Source organism: Perca flavescens, chromosome 17 (assembly GCF_004354835.1).
Source record: "Perca flavescens isolate YP-PL-M2 chromosome 17, PFLA_1.0, whole genome shotgun sequence".
Taxonomy (NCBI): domain Eukaryota; kingdom Metazoa; phylum Chordata; class Actinopteri; order Perciformes; family Percidae; genus Perca; species Perca flavescens.
The window spans coordinates 19340208-19367550 of NC_041347.1; the positions used below are offsets into that span (position 1 = coordinate 19340208).

Consider the following 27343-nt stretch of genomic DNA (forward strand, 5'->3'; position numbering starts at 1 on the left):
ACTGTTCGTCCAGCGCCGAGAAAGTAGACCACCTTCTGAAGATGCTGATGAACAAGGAGAGCGACCATTTCCTCGACCTGTGTGTGGCCCTGGAGAAGGCATACCCTGACCTGTATACTGCCCTGTTCAGCAACAACGGCGGAGGACCTGTGGACCACTCCACCGGTAAGAGCTGAAACACGAACTAGGCTACTCATACACAGGCTTTCACGCGAATGTAAAAACGAGTGGACCAGCCACAGCATAGCCTTTGCTGTGTACAGTCTGGGTGGTCTGGCGCCAGACGACCGTGTGGGGATAGCTGCACAACAGCAAGGCTTGGAGCTTGATTTATTATTAACCAAAATCCGTATAAAATGGTAATAAAGGTTCATGTGGAGGCTGCAAGGGCAAGCACCAGTGTTCCTTAACAACACGGTTACACATTTGTAATCATAACTCACTCACTGTGCAACAATATGCTCTGTTAAAATCATGTGCAAAACATAATGCACTGGTCTGTATCTTTAAATATTCACTGTGGCCTGCAGATCCAATGCACAGCTTGTGGTTAATTCAGCCAAAGGGCTGTTCTGTCATTATTCTCAGCCATGCTGCCCTAAAGGCTCCTCCCCAGTCACTGCAACACACAGAATACACATCCATTGTGTAAGGCTGGTTTGGCCAGGTATGGTAAATGTAGTCTGTGATATTTGTGCATCGTTAAGAGGAAAAAACCAAGATCAATTCACAGATATCTAACACTTACTCAAATTTGTTATCAGTGGCGTGATATGGTTATGGTACATTAGGTAGCCTGACTTATCTCCATGACAACGGTTGTACCACTGACACGTTGGTCCATATTGACCCGTGCATGGGTGTGTGCGTGCAGCCTGCCCATGCATGCATACAAACCTAAAGCATACATGCTTTTAGATCAGTCTACCTTCCCATTTAGAGAGAAACCCATGTTGGTGTTCCTAACAATATATTTAACCAGATTTTTCTCCCATGGTGCATGATTGTACCATTTTTAATTACAGTGTATTCATTGTAGTCATGTGATTCCACTTCAGCGGTTTTGGTTATTGTTGTTGTTGCACAGAGACAAAAGGCAACCAAGTGTAAAAGCCTTGTCTAGTTTTGCCTGTTTTGCTTTGTGTGAATGACTGAAGCCAGTGGCTTACTCACAACCAGTGTCATGCCCTGAGGGCCTGAATACAGGATGAGCCTTGAGATCCAAAAGTTGGGAGGAGATGCAGAGTATGCATTCTCCTTGGCATATTCCACACGCAAAACAACCATGCGGGCAGATAATTTTTAAATGGCATAAGCTTTATTTCAAACGGATATGTCCTTTTTAAAAACATAATGTGATCTATAGTTTACAGCTGCCAACGTGTAGCACGTCTCTGTCTGCTACTATGAAGCCAACCTTAGCAGGTAATGCTGAGTTGGTGTCTTGCTGCTCTGCTGAGTGTATTGTTAATGCTTTCTTAAGCTTTATTACTTTCTTGTATTGACTGTTTCTGCAGCAGAAAAACACTCTGAAATACACTGACAGTTGTTTACCTGTGAGCAGCTGCAAAATTGGTCCCTCTGTTAGCCCCCTTGACTTATGCTTGACATGACAGTGCGGATTTAGGCTTTTCCTCACACACCTTTTTTTATAGACCGTAGCACCAGAATCGACCTGCCCTGTACTGGGAGAGAGTGAGTACCAGTAGTGAGTCTGGCTAGTCAGCCTGTGGTTATTCAACAGAGGATTAGGCCCTCTGCTCTCCTCTCTGTGGTGTAAAACTCTCTCTGCGAGACAGCCTTTATCATGCCTCCACAGTCCTCTGTATTAGCCGCCACGCTCTTGGCTCCTTCTGTTTTTACTGAAGTCTTGTGTTTTCTTTTTAATGTGCTTTTTATTATCTTCAGTGTAGTGATTCAGATGATGCGATTACTGCGTTTTAACCGCACTTGTGAGAGACCGATGACAAGCCACTCACAGAGTACCTCCAGGCAAAGAGGCTGGTAGATACAGCTGAGAGGGGGGAACTCTTCAGAGCCCCAGCGTGTCTGTGATGAACAGCGCAGGGTGCGTGAAGAGAGGGAATATGAGCATGTGCGATAAGTCTTGCTGATTGCAACCTGCGCTCAACTCCTCCTTCTCAAGCTATCTGCCTGCTCTTGTTCTCAGATGCGCCTCCTTTGCCTGCTGAGGCTCTCAACACGCACACTTTATGAAATCCTCCAAATTTCAAAGAAACATCCTCACCCCAAAAGGGAAAGAATACAGATGTTCAATTGTTGAAATCTCAGGCTCTGTAAATTATTAGTGTTTGGCTGGCAAACTTCAACACATTTGCTGTAGAGAACATACTAACAAATCATTCATTATTTAGCCTGTTTTGTGCATCAGTGTGCGTCAAATCCTCTAACTCTGACATTCAACCTGAATTTTGAGTATGACTGACGTAATGTTCTCAAACTGTATTGAATTAATTTCATAAATCCAAGCAACTGCAATCAAAGCCATTTTCATGACTTGGATTGTGTGCTCACCCCCTTGCGCTACATGGACAATATTCGACCTAAAGGAATAGAGTAGTAGAAGAGATGTACCTGCACATCCCGCCCCCCCCGCTCTTTTCAGATTCAAGGGCCTGTTACAGTGATTTAAAGTCACTCCGAGAGGAGGGCCACACAATTCCCCCTGACAGGATGCAACGTCATCTTGTTCTTCTGCTGTCTGTTTGGCTTTATTTTCTAATGGTCTCGGTTTCTTGTTCCTGTGCTTTGTCTTTTTCTCTGACTCAACTTCCATCCCTTTTTAAAATTCGCTCTCTTTTGTCTGAATCATAATATTTCTCCCCCCCCCCACTGAGTGGTTTCGTTTCTCCACACACTTAAACAGAAGGACACGCCAGAGAGACAGAGGAGGGTGATAGAAAGAGGGAGTGTGAGTGTGTGAGTGTGTGAGTTTCTGACCCACTCCATAAACCACAGTGGACAGACAGAATGAGTTATGACCCTGGCGCTCTTGTCCCGACCACTGCTCTTAAATATCTCCCATGGGCTGGACCTGGCTTCACTTACTCTCTCTCTCTCTCTCTGTCAGTCTGTCACCCAGTGACGCACACTGTCACTCACCTCATCAACCCACTCTCTTTCCCCTCACCACTCTTTGTACCTCTAGTCTGACTTTATTCACTTCTCGCTGTGTAGAGGAAGCCATCAATTCATCTGCTGTTAACGGATGTTTCTGCTTAGGTGTGATTGATGACTAGATCACATATTATACGAATTGTCACTGTGAGTTTTATTACACTGCGGTGTCTCAGTTGAAAATGGGCCAGGCTATCTCGTTATTAAAGTAAGCCAGGGGCGCCTGGGTAGCTCACCTGGTCGAGCGTGCGCCCCCATGTACAAAGCTGCATATTGAAGTGGTCGATCAACGGTCAAATTAGTGATTAAGAAAAATACAAAATATTCACAAGATTCAGCTTCTTCAATGTGACAACTTTCAGATTTTCTCTGCGTTTAAATTGTAAATTGAACATAGTTGGGTTTTAGACTGTCGGTCAGACAAAACAAGCAATTTGAACCAATTAAATAAAGAACCTAGATAAGGAAATCATCAGTTGTGGCCTTAGTTGAGTTGTAATTAGCACTACTAATGGTATAGGGTTTGGTCTCCGTAATGTTGCTCAATAAATCCACCTAATCAAGGCCTGAGATAATGAGAGGTTGACCTCTACTTTCACTGGGTCATTATTGTTGTGTTATTGGTTCAACGTAATTCTGTTGTTCACTTAACACAGCATCTTTTAAGTGTAAAGTTTGTGTATTTTTTCGTTTTTAGCATTACTATCTCATGGCCGGTTTATCTACACTCTGATTATGCATACCACAGCCAGGAGGCTGTACTGTGGAGCAGGACTTCATTACCATTTTACACATGTTCCTCCACTTTCTCATTACCCCACAAGGTAGAGGAAATGCCCGCATCTTTATGTTTACCAGTGCTATGAAGTCATGGAAATAAACATCTTTTCTCCTGGTCTTACACCCCCTCACACACACACACACACACACACACACACACACACACACACACACACACACACACACACACACACACACACACACACACACACACACACACACACACACACCCCTTTTTCTTGTTTTTGCTATATTCTGCTTTGTTCTGCTGTCTTTTCTGTCTATCCCTCCTCCCATCATGGTGTCCAGGCTTTATCTACCACTCTCTGCTTTCCTTGTCTCTCTATCTGTTTAATTCTCTACCTCTTTATCTGTCCTGTCTGCAGTCGATTGTCCTCCAAATATCTGGCACCTGACACCAGGTCCAATTTGACTTGTAATCACCAGATGATAGCGATGCTGACAATTGTTGCACTTTAGTACCTCCACTTTTTTCTTTTTTTTTTTATAGATAAGAAAAAAGAACGAGATGTCACATGACAAAGGTCAAAGAGAAGATTCAGGTTAACTATTTTGGGGGTTAGATGATATAACAAATAAGCCAAGATAGCTTGTGTTATGACCAGAATGCCCTGAATAACAATTGATGATGGGAGATGGGAGACAAATCTCAAATGTGACAGTCTAGATTTTTTGATGATCGGTTGTCTGCTAGATTGTTTTGGAGCGTCTAGGTGAGTCACTTGTCAGAAATGTAAGGAAAACATCAATGCCAAGAGGGTTTTTTCTAATGCTTTAATAAAAAAAAAAACTTGCATGGAAAAGCTACAATCATTCAGATGTATCACCAAGCTTTAACATCACATGCTTTACACAGTGGGCTAAATGGGACTACAGCGCAACATATGTTTTGTTGCCCATAATGGTTGTATGTAATAGAAAAGGCCTATCTGTCATATCTGCAGTGTTAGCTCTGAGAAATGGTTATGTGCACTTTTCTTCTACACTAAGATTTCCTTCTCTGATGACCTTTTAATAAAAAAATATTTCAGTTTAATGACTGAATTATCTCAACACACTATGAAAACGCTGTCTGAATCAAGATGGCCTCCTCTGTGATTAACCATGAAAGGAATGTCACAAAGATTGCCCAAATTCCAGCAGTGGGTTTATTCCACATAGACAGGCGTTTTTTGGCACTGTTTTGACTCATATTTGTACTAGCAACAGTTAGTAGCAGAGCATCTGGAGGACATGTTGCAGACATCTTTCACCTTTTTTTGTTTTTTAACCCAACCCTTGACACAGGCAAGTGGTTTTAAAAACAAAATCATGTCTCATAATGCTGAGGTAGTGCTCTTTGCAGAGAGAAACCCCGTTATGGTGTGCTGATAATAGGCCAGGCTGGATTGCACTCTGGGGCTTTATTGGACTTTGGTGCTGCTCAGCAGTTCTGACAGGTCTGCTGGGCTGAAGACTTAGGATCTTTTTAGGTCTTTTTCTACCCATCTCCTTGTTTTCTCACCTCATGCCCCAGAGTGTTTACACAGATTCAAAATGACCAATGCTGCATCTGAGTCTTTCATTTCAACCAACAGTATAAGCAATCTTATTTTGAGTCATGCCACAGGGCAAAATTGGACCTTTTGAGTGTATAAGGTGGGTGGGTTTGACCATAGGCCTCGATGAACATGAAGCTGTGAGTCAGGCGAGGTGCGTGCGGTGGAGTAATCCTGCCTCATGGAGTCATCACGTTAAATGTCTTCATGTTTATGCTTAGTGTAGACTCCTTAAATCAGATGATCAATCCTTCACTCTGGCAGCAAGGCTTCGCTGGCGCATGGCCCAGAATCTTGGCCTGTGGTGTCATTGCCTCCCCAGAAGTTTGGCCCACTTCATGGCTTACTGGAAGTCCCAGATTACAGGGCGGGAATTGGTGTTGGTCAGTTGTGTTTCTTTACGGATTTGCAGATGCAATAACCACAATTCAAACTTTACACTGATTTTGTGACAAGGGTCAGCTACTGCTACTACTGCTGCTACTACAGCTACCACTACTAGTACTACTACTGCACTCATTTATTTCACAGCTATAGTTGTTTTTCAGATGATAATTTTACATACAAAATATATGATTAGTTTAATATACGTACAACGTAACAATTAAGTATTGTTATAGATTAAACTACCTGACAGCATAGAAAGCAGTTAAAACCAGCTCCACCCATCAGCTACAATATTAAAGTACTGCTTTCATGTTAATGCATTAATAATAATCTAAAAATCCATCAATCACTTCTCCGGTATCTGTGAACATCCTGAGTTTAGGTATTGAGACAGAGTAGTGGGAAACTACATCCTCCATACTGTGATCAGAACCACAGCCAGGATTTGGAGGTCTTGGATGCCAGGGTAAAAGAGATACTTTCTGCTCTCTGGCTTAATACTGACACATCCCTCAGCCTCGCCCAAGTACACTGTAAAATGACCGGGTTAGTTTTAAACTGTATTATTAGTGGTCCTATTATTTGGGCTTCTGTAGTTTAATGGTAGTAAAGCTGATGACAAAAGGAGAAAGACCATTTAGGCTCTGTTTGCCTCTTGGTCTGTGACTTATGTTTTTAATCACTGCTGCTCAATGACCATGAGAATAGCTGGCAGCGTCTAATAGAGAATAGCACACTATTATTATTATTATTATTATTATTATTATTATTTTTGGAATGCTAATGCTGTTTTTTAGTAGCCCCAAAAATTGTGTTTGTCGTGTTCGTGGGAACAGAACAGACACCTGGGCTGTTGCAAATCCATAGTTTCAAGGCTTGTCAACGTGTTGCGATAAAAGGAGTTTGAAGCAGCAGCAGAGTCCAGTCGCGATGGTGTTTCATGTTTTAGGAGCCACTCACATTGTCAGATAAGAGAATTTCCTGGAACTGATGAATAATTGAGTCTCCCCCGACGGTGGAAGCCAGACTTTGCATCTTTCTTTGAGAAAGGCTCTCCTCCACCAGCTTTCCCTAACTCTCACGCTCTTCCTTTTCACCATGCTGCAGAATTTACTATTCCTCTCTTCCAGTTTCACCATGGCAACGTGTGTCATCTTGCTTTATGTGCCGGAGAACATAATCTGGTTGTCTGAAGCAACTGTTGGTTGCTGAGCACATTGCTTGATTGGGTAGGAAAGCAGAGGGGAAAGCGTGGAGAAAAGAAGCGTGGGGGAAGTGGAACCCTTTAGGTAGGGCGAGTACTCCCCTGACCTATTTAGATCACAGCCTTTGTTACTGTTGCCTCAGGTCCTCCACTGAAATATCTCTCACCTTTTTTTAGAGTGCATCTCTCCTAATGGAAGTCCGTATCAGAACCTCGCTCCACATAACTACACATACGGCTCCTGATGAAAATTTGTCAAGATGTATCTATCTGTTAAAATGTAACGTGAATGTTGGGTACAATTTCTCTGATCTGTCCTGTCTGAATGTGTTTTGGTAGAGACACGCAGATTCTCCCACTGTAGATCATCAGATCTATGCAACCCTAATGGATGCCTGCTTTATTGATGCAGTGAACCTGTTTACAAATGATCAGCCTCACTGACTGTGGCTGGTGCTAATTGCTATCAATGATTAAGAGCCTGTTGGAAAAGGCGAATGCCCCTGACCCATCGACCGCCAGATATCTGACATGCAAATCCATAATGCATTCATTGGTACGCTTGTGGGGTTAACTAATCAGCCCATGACACTGATCTAAATGTGGGAATTTTGGTGCACATACAGTATTTGTCCTCGCAGCCAAATCAGATTGTGAGATACCGAGGATTGTCCCAGAATTGCCCCGTTCGTGGGAGTTATAGCTGTCTGTTGATTGGCGAGTGTCCTCAGTGGCAGAGAGATTACTGGGATTTTAATTCATCGGAGTGTTTTGGTTTTCAGCTCACAAAATCCAACGTTCAAGAAGCTACATTTTACAGCTTTTTCTGGCAAAAAGCTTTACTGACTCTGTACAGAATAAAAAAAAAAAGACTTAATCCTTCAGCTGAGGTGGCATAATACCTCTCAGCGGCTCACGCCTTTTACTATGAGACCTCGTTAGTCAGATACTGGGTTCAGTTGTTGCCTTTCAAAGCAGCCGTGGAAATGAGCATGAGACTTTTGCATAGCCGTGTTGATTGCAGAGGACTAATGCTGAGCAGCCCCCGAGTGGTTCTCATCCTGTCTGATGGAACAATATGAAATCAAAGCTGTGTGCTCCGAGCCCTTCGCAGAGCAAAAGTGTTGAGCATCAGGGAATGTCAGAACAGATTAAAAGCCTTTCCGCCCTGCTCCTCTTTCTCTTTTTCTCCCTCTTTGTCTCTCAAACTCCCTCCCTCCTTATCTCTTTTGCGACTTAGTTAGGCTATCTGCTTTCATCTGTCCTCTGCTCCATGCCTTCCCCTGGCTTCCCCTATTGCCCCCCCCTCTCCTCTCTCTGCGGGGCCTAAGATGGAGTGGTTCAGTCGCACAGAGCTCATAGTTAATTAGGCTTGGCCTTGTCACACATTGAGGGCTGGAGCCAGAGTTGTAGCTAAACCCAGTGGGGAGGCAAGGACAGAGATGGAGATCTAGAGCAGTTGGTGTCAATCTATGGCCTGCTGCTGACAAAGCTAGCTACCATTCCCCTGCTCTCTAAACCCTGTACAGAGGAAGACTTTATCCATGTGTTTGGCGAGCATTTATCACATTAGATTAGTATTACCTGTGACTCACTGTGCTGTTTCTAAAATTGTCATTATTGATATTACATATCAGTGTGGAGCTGAAATAATTGGTCGATTAATTAGTGCTGCATAGAAAGAAATTTAATCAGCACCCATTTTGATAATGGATTATTTTTAGTAATATTTCAAGTGGAAAATGCAAATCATTCTCTGGTTCTAACTTCTCCAATGTTAGGATTTGCTGTTTTTATTACGTTAATTAAAAATCTTTTTGGGGAATTTGGGCTAGACAAAACAAGACATTTGTAGACGTTGCCTTGACATTTTTGAGATTGAACGCCTGTTGGTTTCAACAAGTGAATAATCACTGACAAATCAATAAATGAAAAATAATTGTTAGTTACAGTCATAAATTCTTTTTTTTTAATTAGATTAAAAGAAATCGGGTGGGGTTAGCCATTTGCAGTTCTCTACAGTGATTTATTGTGTTTACTCACTAAAAGAGACTGGCATGCATCAGCAGCTCATTTGTGTCTTAGGGACCCTCGTTATTTATGGAATGGACCACCGGAGGAAAATAGGGGAGTGTCATGTCTTTTTATTCTTTGTTGAGGAGAGGGTCATCCAACATTTTTTAGTCCGGGGGTGTCACTCAACTTTTGTATTCATGAAACAGCAAAATTTCAAAGTGGCTTGTTTGGTGCATATTTTTCCATGTAGCACTTAGTCTCGGTCCTCCTTCGCTACCAGATGGGTCTGACCCATGAGTTTGGCTGTGGGGCACGGGGACCACTGCCCCCCTGGTGGCTGAAACGGGTAATTGCATTGTTTAAAAAATGAGTGGAATAGAATTACATCTGGCAAGATCAGATATTTTATAAATATCTTAAATAACACAAAACAACTAAATGGTAGTAGGTAATACATCTGATTTCATATACTGCTTTAGTAAAAAAAAAATATTTCCTGGCAGACGATGGGAGCAGCAGGACGTAAACAAAAATGACTGTTGCACTAGTCTGGACATCTTACCGTGCCAAGGTTACAGTAAAGGTTTCCTAAATGCCACATTTGATGTCAGCTTACTAATTGATTGCAGGTTTTGTGTAGATTTGGACTTACGTTTATTCCACTTTGTTCAAACGGCGAAGTGGAGGAAGCCTAGTGATGAGTCCATAGCAACCAGTTTGTGGGTTGAATGTTACCCAGAGTGCTTTGCTGAATGGTCTCAATGTTTTATTGTTTTATTTCATGTGATTACTAGTTTACTAGAGGAGTAACTTAGTATTTGAAGTAATGCAGTAATGCAGGAAGTGTGCATTTAGTTTCCATGCTTATTGTTTCCACAACAACATTAGCGAATAAATCTACTGAAAAGGCCACCACACCATAACAGAGGAGTGTGATGCGTCAGATGAGAAAGCAGAGGTTTAGTCTTGTATGTCATGGCTGTAAAAAAACAATGGGAATCTGTATATATTTGCCAAGCACAAACCAGTACAGAAGGTATTGATAAATTGTTAGGGGAGGGTCGTGCCTATTTTCCAAATTGTTTTGGAGGGTCATAGAAAAATGTTACTGGGGAGGATCTATTTTGGCTAAAGGTCCTAAAACTCCTCCGGTGGCCCCTTTTTAAATAAATAACAATTTGGTCCCTTATCCCCATTTTTCTTTTACATTTTTATTACTGAAAACATTTTTTAAACTGTGCTGGTTTCAAGAGGACCTTATTCACTGTACATTGTGGTGATCGTGATGTCTTATTTCAGCAGCTAACACACCAAGTTTACATTTCATGTGTGGGGATGTAAAACCCATCTACTGCTCATAGAGAATATGGGTAGAAATTGAGCTTTTAGCGTACAATACAATCGATGATTTTGCAAAAAGCACAAGTGTAATATGTGTCTTTTAGAAAAGAAACTTCTGTGTTGTCAACCATGTTTATGTTGCCCTTTGGAGCCGGGACTCTGCAGTATAATAGGGATCTGCATAGCCTCTCCTATGGATTGTGGTAGCCCGTGTGAAATATCCCCCAGCTTAACAGTGTGTACAGCTATTCAGATAGAGAACCATTTTCTCTCTGTCTCTCTCTCCCTCTCCCTCTGTATGTGCTTGACATAAAAAGAGAAAATCCTATTTCAGCCGTGACATTCTGCCTGTGTAGCAGAAACATACAGGGACTATACATCAAAGCAAGGCAGAGTGCACAGTGAGGGAAAGGAGGTTTAATGACGACGGTGGTCTGGAGTGATAATTTAGAGCCGCTAAGGAGTGCTGAAGTTATTATTCCAAGTATAAACCCTGCACCGAATCTATCATACGACTGTGCAGGGAATATGAAGCTGACGGTGTAATATTCATTTCTTTCCACATTGTACTGGCAGTTAATTCATGCTGGTGTGTAAATTGGTTAATCAATTTACCAGTGCTTCATATCTAAATGTAGATTTTGGCCTTTTGTCTCTTGGCAGGTTCCACGTACAGCGTTCTCTCCACTATGCCATCTGACTCAGAAAGCAGCAGCTCCCTCAGTAGCGTTGGTATGTATAACAATCCAAGATACCTGACATGCAAACACATAACAAAGAAAAAGAAAAATCGGCATGGCTGTGTTATAACTTGTGTGATCCTATTCACGATCATATTAGGGTACTTCTGCTGAGTTACAAAGTTCAGATATTTTCCATCTCTCTCTTCCTTTCCTATCTATCCACTGTCACTATATAATAAAGGGAAAAGCCCCAAAACAATAATCTTAAAAAGAATAATAATTCCATATTGGGGGGGAAAAAAGACACTCACCCAATATCTTCCTCTTTCCTTAAGGATACCATGCTTGGCTTTCCCTAGTTTTGACAAAGGTCCATAATGACTCAGCAGTGTTACATAAACCTCCAAAAGGGCCAAATGTTGATTTCCTGCCGTGGGTGCTCTTTTTAAATGAAGAAAACAACCCTGAAAATGACTCCTTAATGTTTTGTCAGAATATGTCTGTTTGACAAAGTGTCAAGTAGGGCTGCACAATTTATTGTTTTTTTATTGTCATCGCAATATATACATCGCAAAAGGCTGCGACATATCGCGAAAGACACTGACATTTTTTGTTGGTTGAAAGAAAATATCAGTAGAAAACGTCATTCTTTTTTAGTGGTGCCTTTTTATATTCAATTCAATGTTCAATTTGTTCAATAAAAGAATGTTGGACATGATTTCCTTTCATCTGTTTTAAATATAACAAGAAATGTGTTAAATAGAGTACTCTGTTCTGCTGCTTTCAGTATTCTGCTAAAATACTGAAAGCAGCAGAACTGAGCACACGGTTTATTTACTTTAAGTAATATCATTATCACGATATTTAACAACGTTATCGATATCGCATATTTTCCTCATATCGTGCAGCTCTAGTGTCAAGGACACAACGAAAGAGAATGCCCTTTTTATTTTAATTAGATTTTGTTAAAATCAATCGGGTGAATAATATCTGAGTCATTACATGTAGAATGGAACCGATCTTGTTGACACATGAGGCCAGGGAAAGGAAAAGTAAGTCTCCTTGAAAACAACCACTCATGTATTTATAAAGTATTTCAGTGGGGAGCTATTATTCCTGTACAAAGACTTCAGATACCCTGGGGTTCCAAACAAGAGTGCTTAAATGTAATCCAAGGATACATGGATACCTTCGTTTTAATCACACAGAAAGTACCAGAGATACAGTAAATCACTAAATCCAACCGGTCTTCCACCTTTTATTTTTTATGTCAGTGATTACATATTGAGTAGTCTTGTAAATCCAACATAATTGTTTTTTGCAAATGTACAGCAAATAGTCACGGAAAACCCCTAGCAGATTATATAACAGCCAGTTGCTGCCCTGAGCGTTGGACAGGACTAAACTCTTTTGCTTCCTAATGCTAAAGTTGGTTGCAAGGGTACTCTTTGTACCTTAACAAGTTATCTGTGTCCCTTTTTTGGTGTGTGTAATGGCATCTGGGCCAATGTACATATATTATGCACCTCCTGAATGATAGTATGCATTGCCAGGGAAACTTTTCCAGTGTGTTTTGATTACCTCCTGGTAATGTGCTGCTCACTGTTGCAGGTTCGCCCGTTAACGGTGAAGCATCCTCCCCACCCCCCGCCATTAACGACAACCGGCCATCCGGTGACAACCTGGACACCATCTTGTTCCAGCTCCGCCAGGTGACCAGGGAGAGGGATGAGCTCCGTAAGCGTCTGGCGTTGGCATCGCCTGGGACCACCTTCGATGACTGCAGGTGCAAATCTGGGCATGCCTGCCAAGTCATTGTTTTTACTGTTTTTTTTTTTATCCTTCTGGTAACACTTTTATTTGGCTGATGTCTATGAATCTGTCTACTATAATTATAGATTATTTTTTTGTTGCTTAAATGAAATGTTACAGATCCAACTATTGACTCTGAACTAAGATTCATAGCTGTCAGAGCTGCAAAGTTTATGACTGGTAATGTTTACTCTCTATAGATTGTTAGACACTGTGATGTCAGTGTCCTCACTTCTGGCTGCCATGTTTTCATCTATTAATTATCTGCTGTCTAGAATAATGTTGACTCTTAACTTGTAGAGAGCAGGCACTAATTACCAGATGGTTCTTGTGCAACAGATGATATGAAGGCTGTTTTTTTATGTTATTTACATTTAGTCAAACATTACATTCCTATCTAATGAATTGTCATGCAAGGGGAAGGCCCACTCTGTCTTTTACATGCTCCAATCTGAGCTGTATTCGGCCGCATTATAGTACAAGGCTGCTGGATAGTGTTGATTCCTTGCTGCTTTTCCCCTTAAGGCCAAATTCCAAACCCAGTCATGACTATGAGCGTCTCAAAAGTCAGTGCATGAGGGCCATGGCAGATCTGCAGTCTCTTCAGAACCAGCACACCAAAACGCTCAAGAGGTGCGAGGAGGCTGTAAAAGAGGCTGACTTCTACCAGTGAGTATTTCTACTGCTAAGTGTCATGGTTCCTTTTTTCCCCTTTCTCTTTGCTAATGAAGGACTCTTAGACCTTCAGTTTTAAATAGTTGCCTGCATTATGTCTAAATGCAATTAATGTACCCAGTTTGCTTAGATTTTCATACGAAAGCAGTGATGAATGTGTGTCGGGACTTATTATTGAAGTGCACATGTCGTAAGCGTAGGATGAACATTCTGCTACCTGCTGCTTTTCAGTGTAGAACTAATTACATTTTATTGCATTGTTTTACTGGAATTGTAGCGAATATTGGCATGGTGTTGCAATTAACCTAATTGAAAGAACATCCCTTGGAGCTACAGCTGGCTTTCACATTGAAAGGGAATTGGCACTCCAAAAAAACAAGGATGGTTTTAAAAGCTTTGAAATGGAGGCATTTACGTGATTGAATTATTCAGCCTAACAGCTCATAAGCTGAGGCAAAATTTCTGGAGCATGGAGACTGATCATACAGGGTATTAGCTGTTTTAGCTAATTATTATATTTTCTAACTTCTAAAAAGGTAAAGTTCCGGATAATGTCCCTCTCTTGAAAACTGTCCATAAATTAAATTGCCTTTGTAATTACTTTTTTTTTTTTTTTTTTTTTTTAAGTTTGACGCGTATCACTTGCAGAATTCCGCTGCTAGGTTTTAAGCTTCTGTTTACTTAATAACATCAAAGCTTGCTTGCTGTTACCTATATATTTGCATGTGCAATGTATCTCCCTGTATATACATGTGTTTACTCCTCCTGCGTGTCTGTGCGTTTCCTCTTCCAGCATGCTGCACAGCCGCATCTTGGGCGAACAGACCCAGCTGAAGGAGGAGATGGAGACACTCAGGAGGGACGACACTCAACTTGTCCGAGAGCACAACCACCTAAAACAGAGCTGTGAGGAGCTCAAACGACTGCACAGTCAGGACCAGAAAGAGTTGGCAGACCTCCGGCTGCAGCAACAGCAGGTACATTCCACACGCACAGCACAGACACGTGTGTGGGTGTGATCTGTATCTGCCCAGATGTTTTAAGGGCAGGAGTTGCCTTTTGGAGGTTTACTGATGTGGCACGGATGCTAGAGTAATTATACAAAAATTGTGTTCCTTTTGCTACAGCATCAGATATTTGTATTGTATTGTGCTGAGGTTTTCACCGCTTTATATTTGGAAATCCTAGATTGTGGAGCATCAAACAATATTTCCTTTCTTGTTCTTAGTTCTAAACAGCGCAAGGTTGCTGTGACCCTTGCTGGACTACTATGCAGTACTGTCTCACACAGCACCCGTGGGAACACTGCAGTTGTTAAGAGCACAGGGCAACCAAGCAGAGGGAAATGCATACAGAGCACTTCTGAGAAGGGCAAGTGCAGAAGAAAAGTGCTTTGGCTTGGGCAAAGGGCACGCTGACCCAACCCATGTAGCTACAAGATCAGTGTATACGCAGTGTATGCTGTGTGGACGAGGTCAATACAGCCCTCGGGTCTCAGCAACTCTGTCAGGATTTAGGAGGACTATATCAGCAAGACCTGCAGTAATGAGACATACAGACTCACAAAGAATTAGCAGTCCATTCTGAAGGACAGACTCACTACACATAAAACAGTTAATTGCAGGCTAGCCACTTGGTTTGACTTGCATACATTAATTCAGTTTTTAAAAATGCCTTTGTTTAAGCTGGCACAGGATTTGCTGTAAAAATAGAATCCTGCCTACACATTGATGCCATCTGCTGCTAAGGTGGGGCACAGCAAATACAGGTTTAGTTCCATTTCATTTGATGGCATCGACATTTTGAACACTATAAGTAGTTTTATAATGACATATTATATGACTTTTGTTGTCCTTACCAGGTAATGAGAGAGAAGGGCTCTTCAGAGGTGTTAAACAAACTGTATGACACAGCTATGGACAAGCTGGAGGGCGTGAAGAAGGAGTATGACGCCCTGAGCAAGCGCTACAGTGAGAAGGTGGCTAACCACAACACAGACCTGAGCCGCCTTGAGCAGGCCGAGGAGGAGAACCGAAGGCTGCAGAAGCAGATGGACGCGCTGCTCAAACAGCGAGACTCGGCCATGCACTACCAGCAGCAGTACTCCACCTCGATAAGGAGGTGAAAGCATTTATCACCTGCACACATTCAGAGAACAAGAACACATGAGATCAAACCGACCGCTGTCATATTCCAGGGAAAATAAACTTTATATTGATGTGTTGTAAATATTGTGGATCATGCCTGTGCGTGTTTCACAGGCTGGAATCAGTCTAGCAGAGGCGGTGATGACCCAGCACCTGTACACACACATAGGAACAAGCGCTATATGAGCTACACTCAAGCTGCAGCCAGCACATCATTTTATATGAGCATCTCGTAAAATAATTGTTCACCGAAACGCTCACCATCTTCCTCCACCCTCCCCAGGTTTGATTCAGTGCAGCAGGAACTGAACAAGTCCTCGGCGCAGAACAAGGAGCTGCAGAGAGAGATGGAGCGCCTGCAGTCGGAGGTGACACGCTACAAGAACTTGCAGCTGAAGGCAGCCAAGGACTGCGAGAAGTACAAGGAGGAGAGGGACTCTGTGTTCAACGAGTATCGTCTCATCATGAGTGAGAGGGACCAGGTGATCAAGGAGCTGGACAAGTTGCAGACAGAACTGGAGGCAGCCGAGGCCCGACTGAAAAACACCTCTTCAGAGAGAGTGGTTGCCAGTGAAGAGTTGGAGGCACTCCGGCAGGTATCAGACTCAAGAATGTATCAAATGTACACAATACACAATATCAGTTATATCTGATGCACTCTAAATATCCAGAGAGGTGACTGGCCAGCATGGAGGCTGAACATGAAGAGTATTGGTCCAAAAAACATCAGCACAACTGTTCTTATAAATCTATCTATCTATCTATCTATCTATCTATCTATCTATCTATCTATCTATCTATCTATCTATCTATCTATCTATCTATCTATCTATCTATCTATCTATCTATCTATCTATCTATCTATCTATCTATCTATCTATCTATCTTATACACACACACACATACAAATATTTTTAACAACAATAACATCAAACGGAACGTTTACTCACCAAATCTGATTTATATTATAGACATGTTGAATAATCATTCATTTAAAAAGCTTGGATATAAAGCATTTTGAAATAAAACTGCTTTTGTCCTTACTCATCAGTCACAGCTTCCCCAGGAGAGGTTTTTAGTGTGTCTGTTGGTGACTTGAGCCAGGCATCTACTTGTCAGTCAGTGGATCAAAGGCCGTTCTCTCCAGTGACACTGCACAAAAATAGTTCAGTTCCACCTTCTCCTATTTTGAAGAATATTTCTAAACACTCTGGTTGACAGACCAAAGAGATTCATAACTACTATTGGATTACTCTGCATTGGCCGCATCATTTTTTTCACATCGCATTAATGACTCACGGTGTTGAGATGCCCTCATTCTGTTTTGCACCCTTTGTTCCCCACAGGAGTTAAACTCGTCACTGGTGGACCGCGACAGGGCCATCTGCGAGAGGAACGAGCTGCTGGAGAAGTACTGCCACGAGGTGAAGGATAAGGCCGAGGCTCAGAAGGAGCTGAGTCAGGCCTGCAAGGACATCGAGATGGTACGGGAGGAGAGGGACGTGGCCCGCAAAGAGAGGACGGAGGCCATCATTCAAAGGGATCAGTTGCTCCGAGAGTACTATCAGGCCAGACAGGTAACAAACTGCACCTTAGATTTGACAGCATAAAGTCAAAGGTTAGACCCATGATAAAGAGCTTAGTGCATCCAGTGAGCTGTCAGTTGGTGGATTACAGTATTAAGCAGATTTATGTCACACCTCTGTCTGCCCACTAGATGGCCCTCTTAACAGTCATTCTGCTGGTCACATGTACTTAAACCTTTAAGACCTTAAAGATGAGCTGTGGTTTGTTTGAAAGTCACACATCTGCACAGTCTCTCCACCGTGTCTTTTTTCACACCAGACACTGTAAACTCTCCGATGTTGTTACATATGGAAATGCAGCATGTAGCACACTCGTCTTACGAATAATCTTATTCATGTATACTCAATGTTCTTAGAAACAAGACTCGGCCACCCTGGACATGGAACGAGCCAATAAGGAGATTGAGATGCTGAGGAAACAGTATGAGGCCATGTCCCAGGAACTGAAGGAGGCCACGCAGGAGGCGGAGGTGGCCAAATGTCGACGGGACTGGGCCTTTCAAGAGAGGGACAAAATAGTGGCAGAGAGGGAGAGCATAAGGTCAGTCAGTGTATGGGTTTGTTAAAGACTCCTGACAGAGTTGGGAGGCCACATACAGTGTCGTAGAGAATCGCTGGCTAATTACTGCTTCTCCCTATACGCTTCGCTCTTTATTCTTACTTTCGCCTCTTCTTCCCCAGGACTCTGTGTGATAACCTACGGCGGGAGAGGGACCGGGCAGTCAGCGATCTGGCCGATGCCCTGCGTAATCTCGACGATATGAGGAAACAGAAGAATGATGCGTTGCGAGAGCTCAAAGAACTAAAGTGAGTCTTCACTATGTTGCTGAATCCTCAGTTATTATAAAAATGATAGGAAACACTCACATAAGCAATCCAAGGAAAATCCTCCTGCATTTGAGCGAGCACAGAACAACATTGCCTCTACTCTGTCAACTTGTCTAGCTGTTGTACTTGGTGTGTGGCAGAGCGTGAACTGTGATATTCTGCCTTTGGAGACATCATGGAGCTCAGTTGTTTGTCTGGCGCCATTTGCACATGCCCAGATTAAAAGTGTAATCCCGAGAAGCGTTAGTGTTTTGGACACACATAAACATTTGGTTTCTCACTGGCCCGGTCACCCTGCATATGAATTTATATTGCATGTAAAAGTTCCCTCTGCTGGCTAAAGTGAATATGACAGCCATTTGTCAGTCAAAGCATTGATGGAGCATGCAGTATGCTGTGACTTTGAGACTTTCTTTCTCTATCCTCTGTAAAGAACAATGTAAGATTGGGGTTTTAATGTCACATCTACCCTCAAGGCATGCCTCAGTAGGACACCATATATCTTACTGACAGTTGGGCATTGTGTGTTCTACTTTTAGTTTTCTTATAAGTAAAGATAAGTTTGATTCCATAAACCACAAAACAGAAAGTGTGAGAAAGGACACAAGAAATACTTTTGGAAAGATAAGAGAAGTTTGAGCCCAATTCCAAATAAAAAGAAGGTCAAAACGTGTATAGTTTCTGACATAATTTCTTCTAAATGTTTGGCAATGCAATGCAACTAAATGGATTGGATTGGATTCTACATCCAGAGTGGTGCAACTTGTCATTTTATTCCAAACAGAAACATATTGTGCTTTTGGTAAGAAAAATATTTTCCAGTATAAAGACTGGCTGTGTGTGTGATCTCTCTGTTGTCTGCCCATCCATCCTCAAGTGACTGACCTTTGATTCTGTGTGCGATTTCTTCCTCCGTTAAGAGAGAAGATGGAGAGCCAGCTGGAGAAGGAGGCCCGGTTCTGTCAGCTAATGGCCCACAGCTCTCACGACTCAGCCATCGACACAGACTCCCTGGAGTGGGAGACAGAGGTGGTGGAGTTTGAGAAAAACAGGGTAAGATCAGTGCTCAGCTATTCTACTTGAGAGGGATTTGGTGACACACCAGTCTCCTGAGAGCCAGTAGAGCTCCAGAACGTAATGATATTGTAATAAGTTTGTCAAAATGAAGGAATTTACTGACATTAATATTATTGCCCTTACAGGACGACATGGATTTAAAGGCACTTGGGTTTGATATCGCTGAGGGGGTAAATGATCCGTATTTACCAGGAGATTGTGGTATATTTGTTACAAGAGTGGACAAAGGAAGTATCGCAGATGGAAGGTTAAGGTATGAGCTGCTTCAAGAAGCAAGTGTTCTTTTCTTGACTAACCGTTAAATCCCTCATTGTCCATCCTCTTGTGTCTCCAGAGTGAATGATTGGTTGTTGAAGATTAATGACATGGACCTGACCAATAAGGACAGAAAGCAGGTGGTGAAGGCCTTCCTTAATGGTGGCGGATTGATCAACATGGTAGTACGAAGAAGGAAGTCTCTGGGAGGAAGGCTCCTCACTCCTGTCCACATCAACCTCGTGGGACACCAAGGTAAATAGAATGCTAAATTACTTGGCTTGCTTTGTCTTCTCTCATTACTAAGCCTTGTGGCTGTTAGTGCTTCAGTGTTATTTCACGCTTTCCCATTTTCCCTCCTATCTCTCAGACAGTGGTATTGGTCTGGAGAGCGGTGTGTTTGTCACTGCCCTTGTCCAGGGCAGTCCAGCAGCCAGGGAAGGCTCTCTCACAGTTGGAGACAGACTTATCGCTGTGAGTCTTTTCTTAGCTTCTTTGAAATCCTTCTTTTTTTATACTCCTTCTCTCAACATCTACCACACTAACAGCTCACACCGGATCCTTTGGCTTTCTAATCCAGGCCTTGTTCCATTCCAGTATCCACACTCCAAACCCAGATAAAGTGGGATTTGGTCGTGAAATAGGAGGAAAGTCTCCTGCTTTTATTAAATCCTCAGAAGCTTGCAGCTCTAGAGGGCTAGGTGGAGCTGTCTTTAAACGCACAGCTTCAATATACTCACACAGAGAATGAAAGAGAGAAGACAAGTGACAGAAATGGAGCTATGCATCTCCATCTCTTATCTTTGAAAAGTTTGTGTTAAACTTAAGCATGAAACTTGTGCATTACCCTTGAATCCCAGAGCACTTGGATATCTCTGCTCACCATTTATCAGCAGAACAGTCTCCTCCATGTAGCCAGGGAAGTGATATGCCAGATGATAGCTCAGCTGCAAGCACAATTAGCAATGGTAAGTACAGATGATGCGTTAAGAGATCTTAATCCTGGAAGAGTATCGTATTTTATCATGCCCTTTTAAACGTTAATCACATTAGTGTATCGGGTTATATATAACTTATTAAATGCTTAATTGCGTTTGCCAAAAAAAGAGTCCAAAGTGCTGAATCTTCAATGAAATATGCATGGGATGCAATTGAATGTCAGTAGCTGAACTCCATGGCTCAGAGGTGAGCTCAGAGATGCTCGTTTGTTCTAGGTTAAAGCAGAAAGTTCTTTCCTGAACTTATTTCATGATGAATCTCATCCATAATATATGCTCTTCGATATCTCTGACTCCTCAAGTCGAGCCCATTGTGACGGAAATGTGAGTGTGAGGGTTTGTCAGACTGAAATGTGCTGGCCTAGATTTCTTGTGGTTTCCTTACTGCAGCAGTGAGACATATCAAAAGCCCCAGGCAATCTCATGTCCACGAGACATGGCACCTGTATGTGTTTGTAGATGTGCATCTATTTAATAAAACTGCCATCTCACACACACACACACACACACACACACACACACACACACACACACACACACACACACACACACACACACACACGTGAATATCAAAAAGAAAAACGTTGATTGCTTTGGTGTTGAAGGACCTGTCCTTATTTCCAATATCTTTCTCTACTCCCCAGATAAATGGCATTGCTCTGGATAACAAATCTGTGACAGAGTGTGAGGCTCTGTTGAGGAGCTGCAGGGACTCTCTTAGCCTCTCTCTCATGAAGGTGGGCCACTCTCTCTTTCGGAGCTCCTTTTCTACTTCACCTATGCTAACAACAGAGACCTTCTTTCTACTTTTTTATGTCCTACATAGCAGTTTTACATCTTCAATTGTGTGTGTGGTTTGTGAGAACTGGATTATCTGATGCATTGCCAATTAATTTACCAGTGTTATCACAACATTGCTTCATCTGTCCTCCCCACAGTTCTTCCCTCACAGCACGTCAGGCCAGAACATCTTTGAGAGTCTGCGTGAGTCTTCAGAGAAGTCCAATGGGCGCATTCACCTGTCTGAGATTCACTCCCGGAACAGCCGCAACCTGAAACACAACAGCTCGACACAGACTGACATATTCTGCCCTGATGTTGGAACCACCAGCACAAGTAGCATCTCTGGGGAGAGGAGGAAGGTCAGAGGAGAATCTGATGAGGTGTACAGTGACATCAGCAAGCCGTTCTCCACGGGGTCCCTCCATGCTACTAGCCTTCGGCCGGCCTCTGACTTGGGCACTGGCCGCTATGGCCCCAGTGCTTTCCAAGAGTGCTGTCCCTACACAAAGGCGCCTTCCTCCTTGCCCTTTGACCCTGTCTCTGCCTCAGACTGCATCACAATGGAGACAACCCTGGAGAAGAAGCACAGTGGGGGCACATGGCCCAAGATGATGGTGGGAGGTATGTCGGTTGCACCAGATAACACCAGTCCAGTCACAGCAGCAGCCCAGCTCTCCATCTACAAATCGCCCAAGCAGAGGAAGTCCATCTTCGACCCAGACACTTTCAAACGCCCCGAAACACCTTCCTCTAAGATGGAGTACATGGCAGCCAATCAGATTGCAGCAGTGGCCGCCGCTGCAACTTCCCACTCCCCGCAGCCTTCGAAGACAGAGTCCCTCTCCTCCTCATCAACCCCTACCCCAACCCCTCCAACCCCACCCACTCGCAGTGACTCCTTCAAGTTCAAACACAAACATCAAAGCAGCTCTGCCTCTGACTGCACGATCACCTCAGACGGCAAGGGAGAGGCTGCCATCTCCATGGCGGCGGGAGAGAGAAGCGAGCGAGAAAGAGACAGGAATGGAAACCACTATTTCCTGGACGGCAAGGTCCTGACCTCGAGGAAGTCATGCGATGAGGACATCGGCCGAACCAGAGGGGAGGAGCCAGAGGTGAAGAGGCCGCGCCCCAAATCTGCCCCCGCCCTTCGACGGAGGATGACCCCCCAGACCATCACTCTTCCCTCCTTCCAAGTATGTCCATTTAATGCTTAAACAATTGGATCTAGAGTCTTTATGTTGTGCCTTTGATTCGGAAAGTTTCCTTTGCATGATCCCTGTGCCAATTCAAGGCGAAGTTTGTTTAGAAGTTTTCTCTAATAAAGAGATGAGAACATGATGCATTTGAGAAATGTTTGAATCTAAAATGACCAACATTTCAAATTATCCCAGTGTGCCAAAGCATCCATTTTGTAATATAATTTACAGCCCCGTCACAGTTATGCCTCAGGGACTTGCCTCTTAGCCAGCGTGTCGAAGTGATTGATGCTTCTGTACTGGTACAGCTACCCAACCTAGGAGCTGAGTCAGTGCCCAGGGCTCAGACAGCCATTCCTGGGTGGCTACCTCTTCAGGCCCTGAAGAACACAGGAGAACGTAGTGGGGATAAATGTTCATTTTGCTATTATGGGATGTTCGTGCTGTCATTTTTCTCCTATGGTACTTGTCTCTAGCGAAGGGTAGAGGATTTCTCCCAAGACATAATGGTGTTTTGTTACCCTGCAGGGAAAATGGTAACCGTTTTGTTTCTGTCATCAATCACAGAGCTACTCTAACGATGAGCATTCACCAGAGCCCAGGGACATGCTGCGTTCCTCCCCCAGCCGCTCCCATAGGCACAGCGTCGGCTTTGTCCCCACAGTCTACAATGGCTCACTACCTCCTAGTAAGTTTCTCAGATGTTTACATAAATACGCTTAGATGCTCTGACTATAATCATAGTGGTCCCACCCACCCCATCCCCCCCACTAACATGGTGGTGTGTCTGTCTTCTGTCAGATTCAGTCCACCGGGGTCTGGCTCCTTGCCCCGCTGTGACAGCCGTGATGAGGAATCCAGTGTACACCGTGCGCAGTCACCGTGTTCATACCAGCAACTGTCCATCTGTCGCCTCCCAGATATGTCACCAGCACACCCACACCAGGTTACCTCCTTTTCACACTCACCGTTTCCTTGACACCTATTTTTTTTTTTTTTTTTAAATAGCGGTTTACATGTTTCATTGTCGGTTCAGTGTTTCTGATGGGGCCTGTTATGATTACTAATATTTCACAAAATTCACAAAAATCGCATTAACTAAAATTGGGTTAGGGTGGAAAAGAATTTTCCACTGTTGCGTTGCCTAAATATAGTGCAGTTGTGATTTAGCTCAGCCCATCAATTTAATTGGCGCTGAACTGTAAAATACCTTGCACATTCAAATAATTGTATAAGCATTGTAGTTTTTTGTTTGTGTAGCCCACAACACCAGGGTCGTCTGAGCCTGGACCTGAGCCAGCAGAAGCGCACAAGTGACTACTCTGAATCCTCATCGTCACGCAGCAGCAGAGCTTCACACGGTACAAACTCACTGCCCTCCAGCGCACGACTCGGTCAGTCTGACACTCATGCACGCACGCACACACATAAAGGTCATAGGCTCGGTGCCCTTTCTCTTTTAGCGTATTATGTCACAACATTCATTCCTGTATTATCTCATCCCCCTAGCAGGTTCCTCCAATAATGTCCAGTACCGCACAGAGAGGATCAAAATCCCTTCCACTCCCCGCTACCCTCGCTCCATGCTGGGGTCAGACAGAGGTAATGCACTCACTAGTTAAAAAAAAAAAAAAAAAACACTTCACACTCACCACATAAGTATTAAAACACCTAAAAGCCCCATAGATCATAATGCACATCAGCAGCTGTTGGGTCTAGCCATATTTTCTTTATTTTACTTCAGGCTTCATTTAACGTTGTCAGTCTTACTGAGTTTTAAGATCAATGTCTGATACATTTTTAAATTGAGATTTTACAGCACCGACAGAAAAGAACTTCGTATGTCATCCTCCGATGTGGAATTGTCAACACCTGAACTGCTGTAAGCAGTTTGTCTCTTTAGCCTTTGGTTAGCCCCAAATTTTGAATTTCTTTTTCTAAATGTGAATTCTGAATGGTCAGACAGTGTTCAGAGAAATAATGATTCCAGGTGTAAATAGTCTCCATGCAATTCAGCATCTGATTACCTAAACCTCCTCCTCAGATGGTTTTTAAACCATTGCACTGCTGTAAAAACAATGTGTTCCAACTTAGCTTCTTTCATTAAACTTAGCTTCAATATACAGATATAGAAACCAAAAGCTACTAACTGCTGACAGGCAGCTCAGGTAGCAATATCCTTGTAAGCGTGTCAGTAGGTTATTTGTGGATGTGTGACAAGTGAGATGAGCTGTTTATTGTCACAAACTTGCAATTGTAATCTGATTTCAATGTGTATTCCGGATGTGTATCTTCATGTGAGATGTACCTTTCTGCTCCTCCTGCCCTAAATCCAGGCTCCCTCTCACACTCTGAGTGTAGCAGTCCCAGTCTCATCACACCTCCGCATTCGCCACTCAATCTGGAGACTTCCTCGTTTGCCAGCAGCCAATCACAAGGCTCCATTTCCACTTTACCTCGGATCTCAGTCAGCCCTTTGCCAATAGGGGAGCGCAGGAAAGACAGGTATGACAAAAATGAGTGTTCACAGATAAATTAGCTGCCCAGTCGACTGCTGCTGAGTGAAAAATGTACATTGGCAAATTGAAAGTTGCCTATCACAGACGACCTGTACGGAATATTTATCAGTTGATTGTTATAAGTGTCTAGCTATGGCCATTGTTTTAGGACAGGAATACTGAGAAAATCACTCTGCGAATGGTGTGTGAATAATGGAGAGTATGATTATAAGGATCACTTGAAAAGCTGGTATGATATAACCTACGTCTGGCCTTAGGGATCCTCTTAGGCTATATCAAAAGGCGTCGCCAGGCAACCGGTCTATCCTGGTCAGAACTGTGCAATCTCTTATTGAAATGAGGATTGAAATCCTATTAAAACTCTTAATGATTTCATGGACGCTTCTTGTTGTTTCCAAAAAAGAAGCAGTGATGTGCTGCTTTGTTGGAATTGGATTTTCTTTTTTCCACCCTTTCTGTCCCATTTTGTATTGCCGACACCTCTCAGTCTTTGACACTGTTACTGTCTCTGTATGATATTTGTCCTCCATTCTGCTCTTTATCTTCCTCCCGCCTCTCTGCAACCTTTCCGCCTCCAGATCTCTTTACCGTAACCGATCTTTTCTAAGGATACCTCTGGCTGCAAGGCCGAGGTTCTCCTCTCTCAGGAGCCTCAGGTTCGTTCTTCCTCAAAGTGCTACAAACAAGGGAATGCTCCCACCCTTCCCCCAAGCTCACGTCGTTCACACGCTCCAGTGTAGTTGGGTAGATAATATAGAGTAGCAGAACAGTCTCGTAAAGTATACATGCACTATATAATGCAAAAGGAGGAGGAATTGGGATGTTTTTCACCCTTCACAAGTGCGCTGTTGAATTTTCAGATTGATACTACTTTGCATGCCACAATATCAGTGCCTTAGGAAACCCAAAAAATAATTAAAAATAGACCTGATTAGCTACACTTGCTGAACTTCAAAGGTTCAGTGTTCTGTTTATATGTCTGCACTTGTCTCTCTCCATGTTGGAAAACCCACTTGAGTCTCAGATATTGCATGCTGTGTCCATGACCCATGATGACGACATGGTCAACATGCATGTTTGTATTTTGGCCTTAAGCCAAGTCACCTTTCAGTTCACAGTATGTATGTTATGCAATGGTATTATTATTCAAGCCTCAAGCTTCTGGGTCATGGTCTTGTTTGTACACCACCACTTTGTTTACCTCTGTCCCTGGCTGCAAATCCATTCCTCTTATCTGCTTTCATGGAATTGTATGCCATGTCCGATGCCAACTTGTTATGAAGACGCACAGTTCATGCAAATCTCCTCCATGTGAAGGGATTTCCCTTGCCTGTGCTTTTATGATGTTGCACACAGTGTCTCTGTACTCTAAACCTGTCCAGGTTCTTTTGTAAGCCAGGTGTAAAGTGGCACTGGAGAGATCAATTTACAGGCCTGGAGGGAAATGTAAGCTCAGGCTCAAACATTCTTTAAACACAAATCAGTTTTTCGATTGATAGGGTTTACAATTTGGACCAGATATGATTTTGTAGAGCAAAAACCTAGGTAGCAAGCAACTCTCCAGAGCTGTAAATAAGTTGGTCAATCCAACTGTGATGTCCCCTAACCCCTTTCAACTTGCTCCTGCGTGGTACAGTGTAACTGTTTTTCTGGGATGCTATTCATTTATACACAAACCTCTTTCCCACCAGGCCATACTTGGAGGAGCCCCGCAATGTAATTGTGCACAAAGGCGCGGAGCCTCTGGGCATCTCCATCGTCGGTGGGGAGAACGGAGGGATCTTTGTTTCTAAAGTTACTGGAGGTAGCATCGCCCACCAGGCAGGATTGGAGTATGGAGACCAATTACTGGAGGTATAACCAACCTACTGTATGTCGGAGAGGTTGCGGCTTCAAGCAGCATCAATAAAGAATGCATTGCATTGAATCGTCGTAATACTAGTCGGATACTACTAATATGTGTTTGCTTATAATAATCAGAGTAGTTAAGAGAAAAAGAAAGCAATAGTAGGATTGTTTTTGAAGAAAACAAAGTATGTGAATATGTCCTACCAAAACCTTGTAGAGACTTACAACAAAAATCATAAATAATCCCAACTAGGCATGATTGCTTCTGAATTGCAAGTCGGACTACAGATGTTGCAAAGCAAATAATGGCTGCCTAGTCTCTTTTACAGAACATGTATGTACGCACTCTAAGACTTTAGAAATGGGTGTAAAACTAATGTCTTGTCAATTCTCATGGGTATCTTCTCTACCAAGTACTACTAATGACTTAACACCCTTAATAGACTGGGCACATACCGTGTTAATATCTCTGTTCTTGGAGTAAATCCACCACTCCTAAAACTCTCAC

The 27343-nt window shown here is 43.0% G+C and overlaps 1 protein-coding gene across 6 annotated transcripts in view; it reads left to right on the forward strand.

The window, feature by feature from the left end:
- The window catches only part of dlg5a (discs, large homolog 5a (Drosophila)), a 35888-nt gene that overhangs the window by 576 nt on the left and 7969 nt on the right, over positions 1-27343 (forward strand). For 2 of the 6 annotated variants that reach the window (XM_028603402.1, XM_028603406.1), the window contains exons 1-22: positions 1-165; positions 11089-11157; positions 12720-12894; positions 13446-13589; positions 14389-14572; positions 15457-15716; positions 16026-16338; positions 17089-17319; positions 17685-17869; positions 18010-18135; positions 19077-19209; positions 19359-19486; positions 19568-19743; positions 19859-19962; positions 21131-21223; positions 21425-22465; positions 23036-23156; positions 23270-23414; positions 23729-23862; positions 23978-24070; positions 24805-24973; positions 26679-26841. The exon at positions 1-165 is cut by the window's left edge and continues 576 nt beyond it. In XM_028603402.1, the coding sequence (XP_028459203.1) occupies positions 1-165; positions 11089-11157; positions 12720-12894; positions 13446-13589; positions 14389-14572; positions 15457-15716; positions 16026-16338; positions 17089-17319; positions 17685-17869; positions 18010-18135; positions 19077-19209; positions 19359-19486; positions 19568-19743; positions 19859-19962; positions 21131-21223; positions 21425-22465; positions 23036-23156; positions 23270-23414; positions 23729-23862; positions 23978-24070; positions 24805-24973; positions 26679-26841 (4352 nt within the window). The remainder of the gene's footprint in view (positions 166-11088; positions 11158-12719; positions 12895-13445; positions 13590-14388; positions 14573-15456; positions 15717-16025; positions 16339-17088; positions 17320-17684; positions 17870-18009; positions 18136-19076; positions 19210-19358; positions 19487-19567; positions 19744-19858; positions 19963-21130; positions 21224-21424; positions 22466-23035; positions 23157-23269; positions 23415-23728; positions 23863-23977; positions 24071-24804; positions 24974-26678; positions 26842-27343) is intronic. The other 4 variants (XM_028603403.1, XM_028603407.1, XM_028603404.1 and 1 more) reach the window with 3 other exon arrangements.